The sequence below is a fragment of the Borostomias antarcticus genome, assembly GCF_949987555.1.
Source record: "Borostomias antarcticus genome assembly, chromosome: 21".
Lineage (NCBI taxonomy): Eukaryota > Metazoa > Chordata > Actinopteri > Stomiiformes > Stomiidae > Borostomias > Borostomias antarcticus.
Window position 1 is genome coordinate 15,072,736 of NC_140254.1, and position 17,500 is coordinate 15,090,235.

Here is a 17,500-nt window from a genome sequence, read left to right on the forward strand (position 1 = left end):
AGGTCCCCGGACCCGGGGCCCTCCCCATGCCCCCCTCCCCCCCCTCCCCCTCTTCCACACACGGCACGCGGAGCACAGCGCCGAGCGACCGCGCCTGGTCACCGTGGTCAAGCCGTGCGGTCAGAGTGCGCTCAGGAAGGTGACCCCCCCACCCCCACTGGCCACCACACAAATACACACTGATGTCCTGAACATGAGTAGAATGGATATTTCTTTTGCATCGCATCTTTATGTGGTGGCTTCTATTCTCGTAGCCAGTTGGGATCATGTTATGCTGATCCTGTTTGTCTACTCTAGGGTTTCTCGTCCCACGATCGTGAGTCTTGATCCCTCTTTCTTGTAGGTGACGGTGCTACTCAATCGCAGGGGTGTGGTCTCCTACGAGCAGCTACTGCTGGACGTTTCTGAGGCGTTAGGGTTTCCCCGCTGGCACAGAGCTAGAGTCACGCGCCTCTACACAACTCATGCACAAGAGGTGAATATGTGCATGCACACACACACACACACACACACACACACACACACACACACTCACACACAGGCAGGTTTGTAAGGATAAGGCGGGTCACCTTGCTCTCCCTGTCCTCTCTTAGGTGAAGGGAGTGTGTGATTTCTTCTGTGGCGAGGTGGCCTTCCTGGCGCTGGGGAAGGCTCGTCCGGACCTGGGGAGCGTCGAGGAGGCGCTGGAAGAGCTGTTCCCAGAGCATTCCGCTTACCGCGCCGACGCGCTCCGGGCCTGGGAGAAGAGACTCCGCCCCGCGCCGGATAAAGCAGTGAAGGCCGACAGCGGTTACAGCGAGGGGACCGATAGCACCAGAGCACAGCGGTCGCACAAACACAACCACACGCACCTCGACGCTAACACACACACGAGGAGCCATCGCGCTACGCAGGGACTCACACATGCGCCTCAGCACACCGACTCGCACAATAACAGGCACGCGAAACATAATTTGGACACACAGAAGCGTTCTCATCACAGATACCCCGTCCATACCCCCAACCACCTGCAGAGGGTCTGGGTTAGGGGCGGGGCAAGAGAGACACAGCCCTCAGTGATAGGTCCATTCACCCAGGAGGAGGAGGAGCTACGAGAGGAGACAGACATTCCCTTTCCTGCACTCTGTAGGAATTGCAAATGGCGACATCAGAACTTCAATCAAATAAATCAGGTAGCAGGGCGGGTCCCACTTCCTCCTTTGACCAGGAAGAAAGGAAACACACCAAAGGAACAGGAAGTAAGAGATGTTAGTGCCACCCCTCCTCGGCCAATCAGCAGAGCTGAGGAGAAATGCATCAGCCAACTGGAACACGAATCATCAAACAGACACCAAGGGGAGGAGTCTAAAGAGGAAGTGCAAAAGCCAATTGTGACCTTCGACCTACCATCTGATGGGAGTGATGTCAGTCTATCGGACATCGAGCATCGCTATGACATCGGGCGCGTGATGGGAGACGGGAACTTTGCAGTCGTGCACGAGTGCCGGCGTCGTGACACCGGAGAAACCTTGGCCATGAAGATCGTGGAACACTCGAAGCTGATTGGACGAGAACACATGATGCAGAATGAGCTGAGCCTTCTGGGTAGCCTCCACCATCCCCGTGTGGTGCGGCTGTTCACACACCACCGCACGCACACGCACTCCTACCTGGTCATGGAGATGGTGTCTGGGGGCGATCTGTTCGAGGCCATCGCAGACAGGGGGAAGTTCCCAGAGGACAAGGCGGGAATGATGGTGTCCGACGTGAGCGAGGCGCTGAGATACATACACAGCAAGAGCATCGTACACAGGGACCTCAAACCAGAAAACCTACTGGTGAGCGTGTCGACGTGTGTATGAGGGGACATTTCTCTCTTATATCTCTCTTCGTTGTTCGTAACTCACCTCTCTCTCTCTCTCTCTCTCTGTTTTAGGTGGAGTCTCAAGGCAATGGCAGCAGTAGGCTGAAGTTGGCAGACTTCGGCTTGGCTATGGTCGTCACAGAGCCCATTTTCACAGTTTGTGGAACACCGACCTATGTGGCCCCAGAGATTCTCTCTGAGACAGGTTTCTACTCTCATTACTACTGGGCCTACAGGGCGCACTCTTCATCCCTTTTCAGCATCCAATCCCTCTCTCCAGGTTATGGGTTTGATGTACTCAACTGTAAACCCACAGGTATACAGTATTGTGTCTTCTGTACATTTGCACCTTTTCATCGGTACATCCCTCCATCCCTCCCTCCCCCCAGGTTATGGCCTAGCCGTGGACGTCTGGGCTCTGGGTGTAATTCTCTACATCCTGCTCTGTGGTTTCCCACCATTCCGGAGTCACGATCGAGACCAGGAAGAGCTTTTCCAGCTGATCAAACAGGGGGCACTCCACTTCCTGTCCCCCTACTGGGACTCCATCTCAGAGGGTGCGACACACACAAACACACAGACATTTGTTAATGTTTTTGTGTTAGTTTGCCCTTAGTGTAACCGGGATGCTGTGTTGGTGTGTGTGTGTGTGTGTGTGTGTGTGTGTGTGTTTGTGTGTGTGTGTGTGTGTGTGTGTGTGTGTAGTTGCTCAGGGACTGGTCAGAGCTCTGTTGCAGGTGGATCCCACAAAGCGACTAACAGCAGCCCAGACCCTGCAGCATCCCTGGGTCCTAAATGCTGGCAAAGCTAGCAGCCAGCAGGGGGCGCTCACGCACATACCACAGACCAGCACAGACCAACTGCAAATACTACAGACCAGCGGAGATCAACCAAAACTACAACAGAGAGGCACAGACCAACTGAAACCACAACAGATCAGCACAGACCAACGGAAACTACCACAGACCAGCACAGACCAACTGAAACTACCACAGACCAGCACAGACCAACTGAAACTACCACAGACCAGCACAGACCAACTGAAACTACCACAGACCAGCACAGACCAACTGAAACTACCACAGACCAGCACAGACCAACTGAAACTACCACAGACCAGCACAGACCAACTGAAACTACCACAGACCAGCACAGAACTCCCAAGAACAAAAGAAACCAACAGAGACCAAAGCAGACTGACAGAAACCAACAGAGACCAGTATCAACACCACCAACGCTCATCAGGAACTTTGGTCCGTCCAATCAGCCCATCACCAGCACCACCTCAACACAACCCCAACACAGACCAGCAGAGACCCCTGAACCCAACTCAAATGGAATACAACCCTCACAACCAACCGCTCCCCACCAATATCCCCACCCAGCAGTACCCTCCCCAAACACTCTCATACACACTGCAAAGTGCAAACACACTAGCACCCCACCTCTTAATGCAATGGACTGAACCCCCCATCCACTCTCAAACTCTTCAGCAGCAACCCTCCCCAACAGAGTCCCCCAGTCACAACCCTCCCCAACAGAGAAGTCCCCCAGCCCTAGCCCCCCCTCCCAGCCCCTGAGCGTCATTGTCAGAGACAGTGCTGATTCACCAGTAACTGATAACCGACTCTCTGAATGACTCACTGATGAATTCAGACCCTACAGTTACTGAAGCGGCTTCAAACTCATAGAATTAGCATTTTTCTTTACTATAATTAGATAGAGATTTGGTGCGTGTGTGTCTGTACCCCTGTAACCCGAATATCTCAACAGGAGCCCATTTTATGACGTTGATATGCAGGTGTATTGCTCAGGAGGGTGAGCATGTTGTAACCGTCAACAGCTGTGAAATGTACCTTTAAGACACTTATGTTTGGGTTTGCATGTGTACGCCGGAAGTAATGTCGCTACTCTAGGCGCCCACAGTGTTAGTTGAGCAGTACACTTTCTATGAGGAAGACATTATGTACTGGAACTTCCACCTCTGTCTCTCTCAAATCTCTTAAAGGGGCCATGCCTTCAAAAACGCATTTTCATGTATAGGAAGCCAACAATGCATGGCTATTGTACTGTGTTCTATATTTGCCTTTTAAACAAGACAGTATATCTGCCTCAAGTCTCTTAAAGGGGCCTCAAAAATGCATTTTCATGTACTCCATTACACATGCAACTCAGAATTATTGTTTATACTTGCCCCTCACCACATTGCTAAGAGTTAGCTTGTTATTGTACACTATTTTTGTTATGTTACAATACTAAAATTGATTGGGAGTCGCAGGATTGTACAAAAGTGAAGTTGAGGAGAGCACAAGAAAAACACAACAAAATGCAAATGCATTTGGAATGGGCACTTTGCACTAGTTCCAAAAACTCTCAAATGAGAGCTTCATTCATTGATGTGGGGTTTCAAAAAACATACATTTACAAATGCATATGAATAAACACAGCAGTATTCCAGAAACTCCATAATGTTGTGCCTAATATTTGAAATGATAAAGCAGTTTTTTGTAAGATCTCTTCATCTTTGCACTGTTTTTTGGGACTGTTCACAGCCAGCCAGCCAGACCCTTGAACTGGATTCAAAATTATTATAAATTGTTCTAGTTTGGAGGGTAGTTGTGTTGTGAAATTCTATCCTACAATATTCTACATGTACTGCTCTGCTTTTTCACTGCATTGATACGTAACAGAGGCATTTAGTGTGTAGCAGAATTTCAGTGAATCACGTATCTGATAAACTAGATGTTTTATTGACAGTATATATTTCTCACAAGCTCCACTTTCATACTGTATCCAGATGGTGAATATGTAACTTTCACACTGTAGTGACATTGTAATACTTGTGAGATTGGAGTGAAGCTATGAAGTGGTTTCAGTGAAAACATATTTGACCTAGTGGTCAAGGGCAACACACTGCACCGGTTTAGCAACTTCAAAAACACACACACACATACACACCTGGTAGTCCCACCCTGGTCTCCTGGGGATAGCCTATATTCCTTCACTAAACTGGGTTGTCCTGTTTGACTGACAGCTGTTACCTCCCTTATACTGTATATGCTCACCATGGCACATACAACTGGATTGGCTGCACCTGGAACTGAATACAACAGCAGGCAGGACATGCATATCCTTAGTGGTTTTGCCACATTCATGGGTTTCACCCAAGCAGGTTATGATTTTTCACTCCATTTACATTCAAATAGCCTTCACGCAAGTGCTCATTCTGTTGTAATCAATCATCTTTGTAAATACAAAGGTGGGTAAACTCTGTCCAGTGCAGTTTCCCATCACTGATTTATACAGTTGATCAGAAAATAGGTGAGAAAATACTCTGCCTCGTTTTAAAGAGGTGGGTAAACTGAATTTACTTGGGTTTATCCTCCACTACACCCCTGATTGTAATACAGAACTCCAGACACCATCTGCAGTTGTCCTCTATGACAACTCATCTGCAACTTTGGCCCCATCTACAGTTTGCGTTTACGTTGCAAACCAGAATAAATAGTATGATGCAACAGGGAATGCAATATCTCTTAGGAGGACGTCGAGACATAAAGGCAGGTATGTCCTGTCATGTCGGACAGATGACGCCCCTATAGAGGTGACGTGTTCCATTTTGTCGCATATCGGGTTTTGGTCACCTTTCAAGTCCTGCCACACTGACCCGCAGAAACCCACTACGCATGCGCCGTGCATAACGCTTTAAATACCCCAGGTCATCTGATACAACAAAACATTCCACTGATAGCCAATCCGTGTCAGCACAGAAGGGCTGGCAAAGAAGCCATCATAGTTGCTGGCAAAATAGACAGTTTATCAACTAACAAGAGTTTCGGATTTGCCACGTCCGTGACCCTGGTTGAGTAATACTAAAACTGATTTGGAGTCGCAGGACTGTAAAGTCAAGTCGAGGAGAGGAGGCGACGGACAGGAAAAACATAACAAAGATGGCTGTGTAGTCACAGGGACTGGACCTCGGCGAACTAGTATCTGTACATCTCTGTTGCTTCAAACAGTAACACGTTCCGGTGGTCCCGTGGACAGTCACCTGGTACCGGGGAAGAGACGCTATCCGAGCTGCCGAACTGGGCTAGTGGTGAACGGTAGCATATACGCTGTCACGGCGATTAACGGCATCGAAAATACAACAACAACAGCTGAGTGACGCCTGGGTTGTTTTGTTCTGGGCAGGGGAGATAGACTGAAGCACTGAAGTGTTTTTGCGAGATAGGGCCAGCTTGCCTGCTAGTGAAACTGTTCGCTAAAGGTGTTCTAATCAACTGTATTTACAGGTAAATTTACATTATTTGGACTCCGCAACAAAGATTGTGTGTTGAATTCTAAGAGCTAATTATTGCGAAAGAATAATTGCAAGTTTAGCTATCGCTAGCCACTTGTCTTCCAGCCTGACTAGCTACCTGCTAATTAGCCAGCTAGCTTACTAGCCAGCTGACCGTTAGCTAGCTAGCTAGCCAGACTGGTTGGAAGCTAATCTGTCAGCTATCATTTCGGCCTCAGTCTGGTCGCGACAGGTCCATCTCGGCTAACGCCAGACAATCACCACCACCACCATGTCCTCAATGGAAGAACGTGGAGAGGTAGGCGTTGCGGCCGCTCCTGGCTCCTCCTCGGCCGTGCTGGGGGTTGGGGCCGTGGGGGCAGCGCTGGAGGCTGTCGCGGGTGGCATGGCGATGCAAGAGGAGGTCGGGATCCGGAGAGAGGGGACCGAGTCTGACCCGGACGAGCCGCCCAAGAAGCGAGTGAGACTGCCCGAGGGAGAGGCTGGGAAGCTCGAGGAGAGACTGTACTCCGTGCTGTGCTGCACAGTGTGCCTTGACTTGCCCAAGGCATCTGTCTACCAGGTAGCTAAACATGGTCACACAATCACACCTGTTCCACATGTCACCCAATTAAAACCGCTTGTTAGCCACAGCGGTAGCGCTTATGTCATCAGTAGGTGGCCTAGCGATGAGCTCAGAGTCGCCCCCCATGAACACCTGTTATTAATATTTCATCTAGTGGCTGTAGTTGCTAGCTAAAGTAGCTTGCTAGAATATTCCAACAGCAGGTGGTGTGCCGGGGGCCCAGGGGGGCTAGGCTAGTCAGTTAGCTCAAGGGCTTTGGCCTACTACTACTACTTCATGTTTTTTTTTCCACGAGTGTCAGGTTCAGCAAGATGCAGGCAACTCACTCCCCTAGGCAAGTCCAGACACATCAGCTGTACTGAAAACACCCCCGTTCACACTTCACATCACTGTGTATGCACGCGACGTGTGGTGTGTGTGTATACCATTACGATGAACATGATCCCTCCAGATAACCCACGGCACTGCAGTCCCCAACTCTACACCAGCAGAGTGCTAGGTGAAAACCATAACATATGTACAATACAGTTCTCCCTGCTGCCCAATAACACCCCACTCAAAGGCTAGAGATGAGGTCAGTTGATCTTAACCATGGTGCCTGGTCCCCTCCTCCAACCCATGACCCTAGAGCCAAGTAAACAGAACCCAGAGCCGCAGATGGTAGAAGTTGAATATTGGCACCGTCAACATCAGCTCAGAAACCCACAGCACCCATGTGACCGGAAGCGCATACACCCCCACACGTGTAGGTGTAACATGACTTGTTTCTTCTCTACAGTGTACCAATGGTCATCTGATGTGTGCCGGCTGCTTCATCCACCTACTGGCCGACTCCCGTCTGAAGGAGGAGCAGGCCACGTGTCCCAACTGCAGGTATACTCCTCATATGAATCTTATGTGGCCTTTTGTGCCATGTAATTGATCAATAATAATTTGGTCATCTGATAGACAATCAACTTTCTCATCTTTACGGTAAGAGGAACTCCCAAGCTACAAAAATAAAATGGCTCCCAATTAAGCTGCAGTGAAGTAACACAAAAGTGTATAAACACTTAGAAATGAGCTAGCAGTAGGCTACATGAACTATATTATCTATTGATGAAGTCTGACCATGAATTCTATTGTCGTATTATCAAGTGAAACCAGTGGTTGACTTGGGCAGGAGCCAAGCTCACCGGAGCATCCCTTATAAAATATCAGCTCAGAAGTGTTGTTGGTGGAGATCCTGCAGCTAAATACAAACGGTACCGACGTACAGGAGTCAGTAATGTCTCGACAGCGTTGCTAGTCTCTCCTCCGCTCTCCCTCCAGGTGTGAGATCAGCAAGAGCCTCTGCTGCAGGAACCTGGCGGTGGAGAAGGCTGTCAGCGAGCTGCCGACAGACTGCACCTTCTGTCTAAAACAGTTCCCCCGCTCCAGCCTGGAGAGGCACCAGAAGGAGGAGTGCCAAGACAGGTACACACGCTCGTATGCGCGCACGTACGTACGCACGCCCGCACGCCTCGCATATATACGCATATGTATGCGTGCACACGCACCGTCGTGCGCGCACAAACACAGTATTGTTGCCTCAAATTGTTCACCCTCTACTGCCGTAAGAGTTAATCTATAGCTGTGCTACACAAACACACACACATACCTGTCGCCGACAGATACCCTGGCGCATCTGTCACACATGGCCCCTATGTAAGGGTAATTTAGGACTGCAGGCCTGAACATGCCAGACATGCGTGTGTTTGTTGCGTGTATGCGTGTGTTTGTTGCGTGTATGCGTGTGTTTGTTGCGTGTATGCGAGTGTTTGTTGCGTGTATGCGAGTGTTTGTTGCGTGTATGCGTGTGTGTTGCGTGTATGCGTGTGTTTGTTGCGTGTATGCGTGTGTTTGTTGCGTGTATGCGTGTGTTTGTTGCGTGTCAGTAACGCAGTCAGCTCGGTGTCATGGGGGTGTTTGTGACTAATGATGGGCATGTGACTTCCTGCTGCTAGTAAGAAAACAGATGATGTAATTACAGAACAAACTGAGTTCTGCATGTGTGTGTGTGTGTGTGTGTGTGTGTGTGTGTGTGTGTGTGTGCGTGTGTGTGCGCGCGTGTGCGCGTGTGGTGCATGTGTGTGTAGCAGGAGAAAGACAGTTAAAGACCCATTGTCACTCCCCCAGACACTATAGGGTCGTTTCCATGGAGACTAGTGACTGTGGCTACGAACTGCATGTTCCTGTATGGCTGTTACCATGCCAACCATATGCACCCAGTGCACATGTCACTGACTAAGCCTGCAAGAATGAGAACATACTTGATGCTCATCCACAATAATCGTCTTATATGCACACAGATGGGATTACAGTACCTGCACACTCACAGCTCAGACACACAGATAGACGTAGGTGCCGAATAAGATGACGATTTGAAGGAGATTGAGGATGTTCGGAAACAGATGAAATGTGTTCAGAGGCGTTGGAATGCCACAGCGCTGACGCCACGCCTCCTGTCTCGCTGCCTAGGGTGACACAGTGCAAGTACAAGAGGATCGGCTGCCCGTGGCAGGGGCCATTCCACGAGCTGCCGGCCCACGAGGGGGAGTGCTGCCACCCGACCAAGACCGGCACGGAGCTGATGGGCATCCTGGGAGAGATGGACCAGAGCCACCGCCGAGAGCTGCAGCTCTACAACAGCATCTTCAGCCTGCTCTGCTACGAGAAGATAGGCTTCACAGGTAGACACGCACACACACACACACACACACCATCCACCACGAGGCACAGAACCTACCTACCTACACCTAACGCAAACCACATTTTCAGCCTTCCACCTAATGAAAAGACGGTCTTTAAAGTGTTCTCAACTACAAACACACCCACACACACTCTAACACGCCTGCAGTATATGGTTTCTATAACACACTCCCTCTCTCTGCCTCCGCATGTCTCCATTTAGAGGTCCAGTTCAGACCGTATCGCACCGATGACTTCATCACGCGCCTCTACTACGAGACGCCGCGCTTCACCGTCCTCAACCAGACCTGGGTGCTGAAGGCGCGCGTCAACGACTCCGAACGCAACCCCAACCTGTCCTGCAAGCGCACCCTCTCCTTCCAGCTCATCCTCAAGAGCAAGGTGACACGCACACACACACACGCACACACACACACACACACACACACACACACCATCCACCACGAGGCACAGAAGTCTCCTCATTGAACCCTTACCCGATTGTGACCGTCCTCTGCGTAAAATACTTGAACCCGTCTAGCCTCTACTTCCTGTCCGAGCCCCGTCTCCTGACCAATCGTCCCCCCCCCCAGGTGAACTCCGCTCTGGAGTGCTCGTTCCTGCTGCTGAAGGGTCCCTACGACGATGTGCGGATCAAGCCTGTCATCCACCACCACGCCTTCAGCAACGACACCAACGAGACCGAGTACGTCCCGCTGCCCATCTCCGACTCGGTGGAGTGCAACAAACTACTGGCTGCCAAAAACATCAACCTGCGCCTCTTCATCTTCCAGATCCAGAAATAGAGAGAGAAGAGGAGGAGGGAGAAGAGAGGGAGAGAGAGAGAGAGAAAGAAAGAAAGAGAGAGGGAGAGAGAGAGAGAGAGAGAGAGAGAGAGAGAAAGTATTGGGGGTGACGGGGGGAGGGTCAATAAAGAGGAATAAAACGGAGAAGAAAAAAAGAGATTTTGGAGAGAGAAATTATGAGGGGAAGGACAGTGTGGGAGTGCAGAAGGAGATTTGAGAGACACCACTGAACCACTGATACCTCTTTATATGCACGCACACACACACACACACACACACACACACACACACCGTGGAGTGAAGTTTACCTCCTTCACTGAAAGATTTGAAGAGAACCCCAGCTTGTGGATCTGTTGCTATAGAGTTGCTATAGAGATGAGGGTGGTGTTAGGTGAATGGGGGGGTTATCGCTAGGGGAAGGGGTAGTGTGAGAGCAATCTCTCTGACCTGTCACCACTGACCCCTGCCCCCCCCTCCCTGGCCAAAGGTAGCACATACCAACCAAAGCAGGATGTGGTGACAGTGTGTGTGTGTGTATGAGTGTGTATCGGGGTGAGAGAGAAAGATTGCAGTCAGTTCAAAGAGGTTGGAGTATGACTTTGGGAGGGAATGGTCTGTATCCTCCAAACTGTGCGGGAGAGAGAGAGAGAGAGAGAGAGAGAGAGTGTGTGTGTGTGTCTGTCTGTCTGTATGTATGTGTGTCTGTATGTGTCTGTCTGTCTGTTCCAAAGATCAGAATGTGAAAGCTTTGTGGTTAATTTCTCCTGACCTCTGTTGACCACTCAGTTAGCTGTGCTATATAGGGTAGTGGAGTGAGGGGTGTGTGTATGGTTTGATTGTTTGTGTGTGTGTGTGTGTCTATGTACACCCCCACCCCCACCCCACGCTATCTTGGCTTATAATCAATTTGTGCCCTAGCCTCCTCTCCAAAACACACACTGGGTTACCTGTTTCCACTCTGCGGCATCCATTTTGTGTCCCAGAGCAGGCTAGAGCAGAGCCAAGATGGTGGGATTTTCCCCAATGACCCCTCACCTTTTGACAACAGGAGATCTGACCTGCATGTTTTAGTTATTCCATTATTGCTTCTTTGTGGTTATATTTAACCTTATAAGCTAACTTATACCATTTTTATTTCTTTTAACCCTAAATATTTAAGTACCTGTGAACTTTGCCTTTTTAGTTAGGTTTTAGTGTGTATGTGTGCGTGTTTGTGTGAGAGTGAGTGTGTGAGAGTGAGTGTGTGTGTGTGTGTGTGAGCGTGCATGTCAAGGCTGTGAGATACCCCAATGGAGCCCCCCAGGGAACACATCCCTATATACATAAACAGCAGAATCACTGACTGTTAGGTACTGGGTCAGGCTGCACCTCGACCCGTCCAGACCCACAGAAACTGAGCCCACCAATAGGAGAGTGGGAGGGCAGGGGGGTGGGGCATGAACAAGTCACCTGCTCATCCCCGTTCTAGGCAGAAGAATTCCGTTCTCCAAGAGAGGAACACCGCTTTCTAGCAGTGGGGAACGATACAGATGATGTTGATGCCAACGCGATGAAATTCTCGCTTGGGGGCAGTATTGGGACATGCTGGGGCTGTGTGTATTGTGTTTTGGGTGGGGGGTGGGGGGGCGTATTTGCGTTACCATGGTGACGTTTCTAGAGTGTTAGACTTACTTGAATGAACCTGAGATGATGTTACTAAACTAGATTCTACTGTAAAGACAATATAGAGCTCTCTCCTGGCCTCTCTCTCGTTCCTGTATTCCTGTGTTTTAACGCTTTGTCTCTATGCCAATGGACTCACTCATCTCACTATGGCTGTACATGTGCCTTTTATTAAAGATCATGGAAACTGCTCTCCCGTCTCCGGCTGCCTGACTGCATAGACAACAACACAGGGCCAGAGAGCAGCCCAAAACCATCGTTGATATTTCTTGCTGTTCAGTGGTCATTGTGGCAAGCGATATCAAGATGAGTCAAAGAACAAAAGTCATCAGCAACTAAATAATGTCGTTTTAACAGTGGTACCCACCTCAAAGATGAGATGTGATAAGATGAAAATTGGGCAATATGAGGGTTGTGTCTTAAACAAGGTAGCCAGCTGTTTTCGGGTAGGTGTGTGATTTGTATGGGTAGCCAATCACAGACCACACTCATCCTATATCACAATGACCTCACTGTGAGGTCACTTTTGCTAATCACTCTTAACACATGCACTGTATTTAGTCACTAGTAGTGGTGTGGTGCTATGGCCAGCAGGGGGCAGCAGAGTACTGCTGTAAATCAGCATTGGTACTACAAATCTTGAGACAGTGCCTGTATCTGATTCATTTTGTAAACAACTCCAGTATGGTAAACAGTATTTAACTTGTCTGATGAGAAACATAAAGATAAACAGCTGTTAGAAAGGTGATCTGTCAATCCAGTCACATCACTTTATTCTCTTCACAAATTTAATTTCAATACACAATATAATATTCTTAAATCATAGCAATACAAAACTCTATTAAGGGTATATAAATTACACTTGCAATACAGTAGCTCTGAAATAAAGCTTTGATACAGTAACGTGTGTGCTATAGTCTATGTGTGCGCAGCATATAGGCAACACGTAGGGCAGGAGGGGGTGATAGGGGTGTGATGAGGTAAGGAGTGTTGGAGGGGGAGGGTTCTTGTTGAGAGTATAAAATGCATTCATCAACACTGATCATCATCGTCTAGGTCAGTATTTGCCCGCCCAGCCCTGGAGAGGAGGAGGGGCGCAGGGCGGGGGGGGGCCCATACAGCAGTAACCTCCGTCTCCTCCCACGCCCACGCTCTGAGAGTACGACACCGCTACCCCTCCCTGGGAGAGGGAGAGAGAGGAGAGAGAGAGAGGTGGGGAGGACAGATGAGTGGAATGCATAATCCACAACAATTGTCGACTTGAGCATGACATCTTTCACAATGTCCATGAGTTCTGTCACACAGGTGTGTGTGTGTGTGTCATTTACCTGCACCATACCGCATGGATGGGGGGGTATGGGTGGGTAAGCACCGAGCAAGCTTTGTGATTGGCTCTGCGAAGGCTGCATCCCCATCATGCTCTGGAATCCCTGCTGCTGATTGGACACGACGGCAGCGTAACCTGCCACACACACGCACACAGATTAACGGGCACATGAGGACATGGGTAACATAAATACCAACAGCAAACAGCAACAACAACATGTAGTAGGGTTCGTTAGTATTTCCTGTTGTTCAGTTCTTCATGCTCTCTCTCTCTCTCTCTCTCTCTCTCTCTCTCTGATGAGTAGAAGCAGCAGAAAAAGAGACCGGTTCACTGTGAGACCGGAGACTACATCTCTGACAGTGTAACGGCCCCCTTCCCTACTGCCATAGACGCACACACACACACACACACACACACACAAGTACATGCGCACACAGTGCTGTAGCCCCACCTGCTGGTTGTGTAGCTTGGCTGTGCTGGGTGGGTGTGGGGGGTCTGCACGGCTGGGGAGCTGACGCAGGGTACTGACCCTGGTAGTAATACACAGGCATCTACACACGGTCAAACACAACATCGTCGTCAACACCAGGAGGTTCGGTGGTAGCAATCCGTCCAGTTTTAGTTAATAACATTGATAAGTAATGCTAGCGCAGGTATATTAACAGATACCTAGGGGGCGTTTGAATGCCAGTTCTTACCTGTGGTGGGGGCTGGCAGTAGCCGGGGGGGTTGGCGGGGGGAGGAGGAGGAGGGGGCGGGGCTGTGTAGACGTAGCCCTGTGGTGGAGGGTAGAGGGGCGGTCCGTCTCCGGGTGATTGACAGCTCAGAGTCACGTGTCCAAACTGGGACGACAGCTCTTCACTCTGAGGATTGTTTAAGAAAAGTCTTAAAAATGCGCGTGCGCACACTCACACGCACGCACACACATACACACACACACACACATACACACACACAAACACTGTCATATACATCTGTATATACATATATATAATTCAGTTCACTCAATCATTTACAAATACACACACCGTACCACACACAGCCATACACACACACACACACACACACACACACACACACATACCCCAGAGAAGTGCTGCTGTGAAGGAGAGACGGGCAGCATCTGCTGAGGAGGATAAGGAACAGACGAATACTGAACCACCTGAAAGAAGAAAAGATTCTATCACTATCATCCTCACAAAAGATTCTATCACTATCATCCTCACAAAAGATTCTATCACTATCATCCTCACAAAAGATTCTATCACTATCATCCTCACAAAAGATTCTATCACTATCATCCTCACAAAAGATTCTATCACTATTATCCTCACAAAAGATTCTATCACTATTATCCTCACAAAAGATTCTATCACTATTATCCTCACAAAAGATTCTATCACTTTTATCCACACAAATTATTATATCACTCCTCGCATCCTCACAATACATCACAAACTATTCGGTGTATTGTGCTGTGGGATTAAATATTCAATGTCTGATCCATGCATAACACTGTACCTGTGGGACTGCCAGACCAGCCATTGGCTGCTGATGCTGAGGGGGCGGTCCTGGCTGCTGAGGAAGGCTCCTTATAGGCTGTTGGTTGTCAGGAGGATTGTAGACGGCAGGAGTTCCGTCAGGGTTCAGGAAGGGCTGCCCTTAAAGGTCAAAGGGTAGAGTTTAGGGTTCAGTAGTTGACCTACATAGGCTAAAAACCCTAAAGTAATGTGTGTGCGTGTGTGTGTATGTGTGTATGTACCTGTCTGTGGGTTCACGAGTATACTCCCTGGAGGAATGCCGTTTTCCAGGATGAATGTTGAATTGGCGATAGGGGCGTGCTGTTCAGGGATAGGAGGAGAGGAGGGGCGGGGACAGGAGGCAGGGACTCTGTAGAGAGCTATCGACCCTGACAGAAGGAGAGAGGGAGAGAGAGAGAGATGAGGTGTGAGGAGAAGAGAGCAGGGGAAAGGAGAGACCCAAAAAAGAGGTGGAACACATCCCCTTCTTACCAGTGCCTCGATTGTCCCAGTTCTGATTGGCCACCGAGCAGTGTTTCGGGGCAGGGCTTGGCCACTGGTAGGAGGAGTCAGAGTCCGTGCTGCTCCAGGGTCGGGGGTCGTTGCTGTAGCGACAGTCCGTCTCAGTGCTGCTCTGTCTGCTGCTGCCGGCGCGACCGGAACCCGAGCCATCTCTGCTGCCCCTGACACAGCATCACCTCATCAAATCCCCACTCCATGAACAAAGTGCAGTACTAATTAGTGAACACATGGAGGCGCACTCACCTAAAGAGCTGCCTCCTCCTCTGAGTCTCTGTATAGGGATTCAACTCTTCAATATTCTCTTGGGTAGGCTGAAACAAAGGAGGAGTGAAAATGAACAGGAGAAAGTGGAGAGGTGTGTGTGTGTGTGTGTGTGTGTGTGTGTGTGTGTGTGTGTGTGTGTGTGTGTGTGTGTGTGTGTGTGTGTGTGTGTGTGTGTGTGCAGTACACACCTCCTGGTTGAAGATTCTGTCTCGAGCTCTCTGATAGTCTTCCTCTCTTTCTTCAATTGACTTGCTCCGCCTTTCTTCACGTAGGGGGTGGAGCCGAGCCTGAGGGGATCAGTATGGGTCAGAGACAGTAATAGTAACCACCTAGTAACACAGAGTATTTACAGCTTATTCTTGTTTTTATGTGCTTCAAACAGACAGACAGACAGACAGACAGACAGATAGCCCCACAGACAGACAGACAGATAGAAAGTCACACAGACAGACAGAATCCTACAGACAGACAGATAGACAGATAGCCCCACAGACAGACAGACAGACAGATAGACAGATAGCCCTACAGACAGACAGACGGACAGTCACACAGACAGAGTCCTACAGACAGACAGTCCGACAGACAAATAAACAGACAGATCCTAACATTATTACCTGGTCTTCTGAGCTGTTGTCTCTCTTCAGAATGGCTCTCCACTGGATCTCGTCCGCTTTCTCCTCCTGCACCTCATCTATAAATCTCTGCTCAGGTCTGAACACACACACCCACCCACACACACACCCCCACACACACATAGAACAATTGATTAATGAATACAATTCAGTGCACTTTAAACAAAACACCCAATATAAAATATTATACAATATATTTCATAAATGCACATAAATGCACACACACACACACACACACACACACACACACACACACACGTCCTTACATGCGCGTGCTGCCGGTCTTGTTGATGATGACAGCCTTGCCCGTCTGGTCGACGTTGTGTTCCATGCCGAAGTAAGCCGCCACCCGGTGGACCAGCATGCGGTGATACGACGACATGTGGGGGAACTTTTTGAAGGGACTAAGAGAGAGAGAGAGAGAGAGAGACATGAGAGAGGAGAGAGTGACAGAGAGAGAAGGAAGAGAGAGGGAAGAGACAGAGAGAAGAGAGAAAGGAGGAATTATTCAAGAGCAGGACTAAGAATACGTTGAATTATCTGAATTGACGCGCGCGCACGCACACACACACACACACACACACACACCTATTGCTGGTGATGTAGTCGATCATCTCTTGCTCCAGTTTGAGCAGCATCATCCTGTCCCTGGGGTTGCTGTTCAGGGTGTCCTGGATGAACTGGTGCAGGTCGATCCCCGTGGAGTCGGTGTACTCCAGACTGGGCTCTGCGCGGGGCGCAGTAGAGACCACGCAGTTAGAGACCACACAGTTAGAGACCATGCAGTTAAGAGACCACGCAGGTAGAGACCACGCAGTTAGAGACCACGCAGTAGAGACCACGCAGTTATAGAGACCACACAGTTAGAGACCACGCAGGTAGAGACCACGCAGTTAGAGACCACACAGTTAGAGACCATGCAGTTAAGAGACCACGCAGTTAGAGACCACACAGTTAGAGACCATGCAGTTAAGAGACCACGCAGTAAGAGACCACGCAGTTAGAGACCACGCAGTAGAGACCACGCAGTTATAGAGACCACACAGTTAGAGACCACGCAGGTAGAGACCACGCAGTTAGAGACCACGCAGTTAGAGACCACACAGTTAGAGACCACACAGTTAGAGACCACGCAGTTAGAGACCACACAGTTAGAGACCACGCAGTTAGAGACCACGCAGTTAGAGACCACGCAGTAAGAGACCACGCAGGTAGAGACCACGCAGTAAGAGACCACGCAGTTAGAGACCACACAGTAAGAGACCACGCAGTTAGAGACCACGCAGTTAGAGACCACGCAGGGAAAAACTAAATCATAGGCTTTTGTCCTTTGGACAGTTGCTTGGA

General features: G+C 49.4%; 3 protein-coding genes across 4 annotated transcripts in view; 2 read left to right on the forward strand and 1 right to left on the reverse strand.

Moving 5' to 3' along the window:
- The window catches only part of dclk3 (doublecortin-like kinase 3), a gene marked incomplete at both ends in the record, with an annotated part of 4,725 nt that extends 1,322 nt beyond the window's left edge, over window positions 1–3,403 (forward strand). Inside the window, 7 exons of the mRNA XM_084454964.1 lie at window positions 3–139; window positions 344–475; window positions 594–1,817; window positions 1,916–2,048; window positions 2,233–2,400; window positions 2,549–2,631; window positions 3,356–3,403. Of these exons, the coding sequence (XP_084311090.1) occupies window positions 3–139; window positions 344–475; window positions 594–1,817; window positions 1,916–2,048; window positions 2,233–2,400; window positions 2,549–2,631; window positions 3,356–3,403 (1,925 nt within the window). The remainder of the gene's footprint in view (window positions 1–2; window positions 140–343; window positions 476–593; window positions 1,818–1,915; window positions 2,049–2,232; window positions 2,401–2,548; window positions 2,632–3,355) is intronic.
- Window positions 3,404–5,599: 2,196 nt separating this feature from the next.
- zftraf1 (zinc finger TRAF-type containing 1) lies at window positions 5,600–11,793 on the forward strand. 2 transcript variants are annotated; one of them, XM_084455364.1, is made up of 7 exons: window positions 5,600–6,138; window positions 6,365–6,708; window positions 7,490–7,584; window positions 8,023–8,190; window positions 9,211–9,422; window positions 9,644–9,822; window positions 10,014–11,793. In XM_084455364.1, the coding sequence occupies exons 2-7, from the start codon at window positions 6,418–6,420 to the stop codon at window positions 10,224–10,226; spliced, it is 1,158 nt and encodes a 385-aa protein (XP_084311490.1). In that variant the 5' UTR covers window positions 5,600–6,138; window positions 6,365–6,417; the 3' UTR covers window positions 10,227–11,793. The 2 variants fall into 2 exon arrangements, with proteins under 2 accessions (XP_084311490.1, XP_084311491.1); XM_084455365.1 differs by having other exon boundaries at window positions 5,600–6,708; window positions 8,023–8,166.
- A 1,152-nt stretch (window positions 11,794–12,945) lies between these two features.
- Window positions 12,946–17,500, reverse strand: part of arpp21 (cAMP-regulated phosphoprotein, 21) — a gene marked incomplete at both ends in the record, with an annotated part of 5,875 nt that continues 1,320 nt past the window's right edge. The window contains 13 exons of the mRNA XM_084454965.1: window positions 12,946–13,068; window positions 13,217–13,350; window positions 13,667–13,766; window positions 13,914–14,078; window positions 14,300–14,377; window positions 14,737–14,876; window positions 14,978–15,124; window positions 15,228–15,418; window positions 15,501–15,568; window positions 15,710–15,808; window positions 16,136–16,232; window positions 16,420–16,557; window positions 16,742–16,880. Coding sequence (XP_084311091.1) covers window positions 12,946–13,068; window positions 13,217–13,350; window positions 13,667–13,766; window positions 13,914–14,078; window positions 14,300–14,377; window positions 14,737–14,876; window positions 14,978–15,124; window positions 15,228–15,418; window positions 15,501–15,568; window positions 15,710–15,808; window positions 16,136–16,232; window positions 16,420–16,557; window positions 16,742–16,880 — 1,619 coding nt within the window. The remainder of the gene's footprint in view (window positions 13,069–13,216; window positions 13,351–13,666; window positions 13,767–13,913; window positions 14,079–14,299; window positions 14,378–14,736; window positions 14,877–14,977; window positions 15,125–15,227; window positions 15,419–15,500; window positions 15,569–15,709; window positions 15,809–16,135; window positions 16,233–16,419; window positions 16,558–16,741; window positions 16,881–17,500) is intronic.

Bases quoted from the DNA above. Each gene is read 5' to 3' on its own strand.
- zftraf1 (XM_084455364.1), top strand. From the start codon at position 6,418: ATGTCCTCAATGGAAGAACGTGGAGAGGTAGGCGTTGCGGCCGCTCCT. The intron at 6,709-7,489 runs GTAGCTAAACAT...TCTTCTCTACAG, and splicing joins CCAAGGCATCTGTCTACCAG to TGTACCAATGGTCATCTGAT. The intron at 9,823-10,013 runs GTGACACGCACA...CCCCCCCCCCAG, and splicing joins AGCTCATCCTCAAGAGCAAG to GTGAACTCCGCTCTGGAGTG.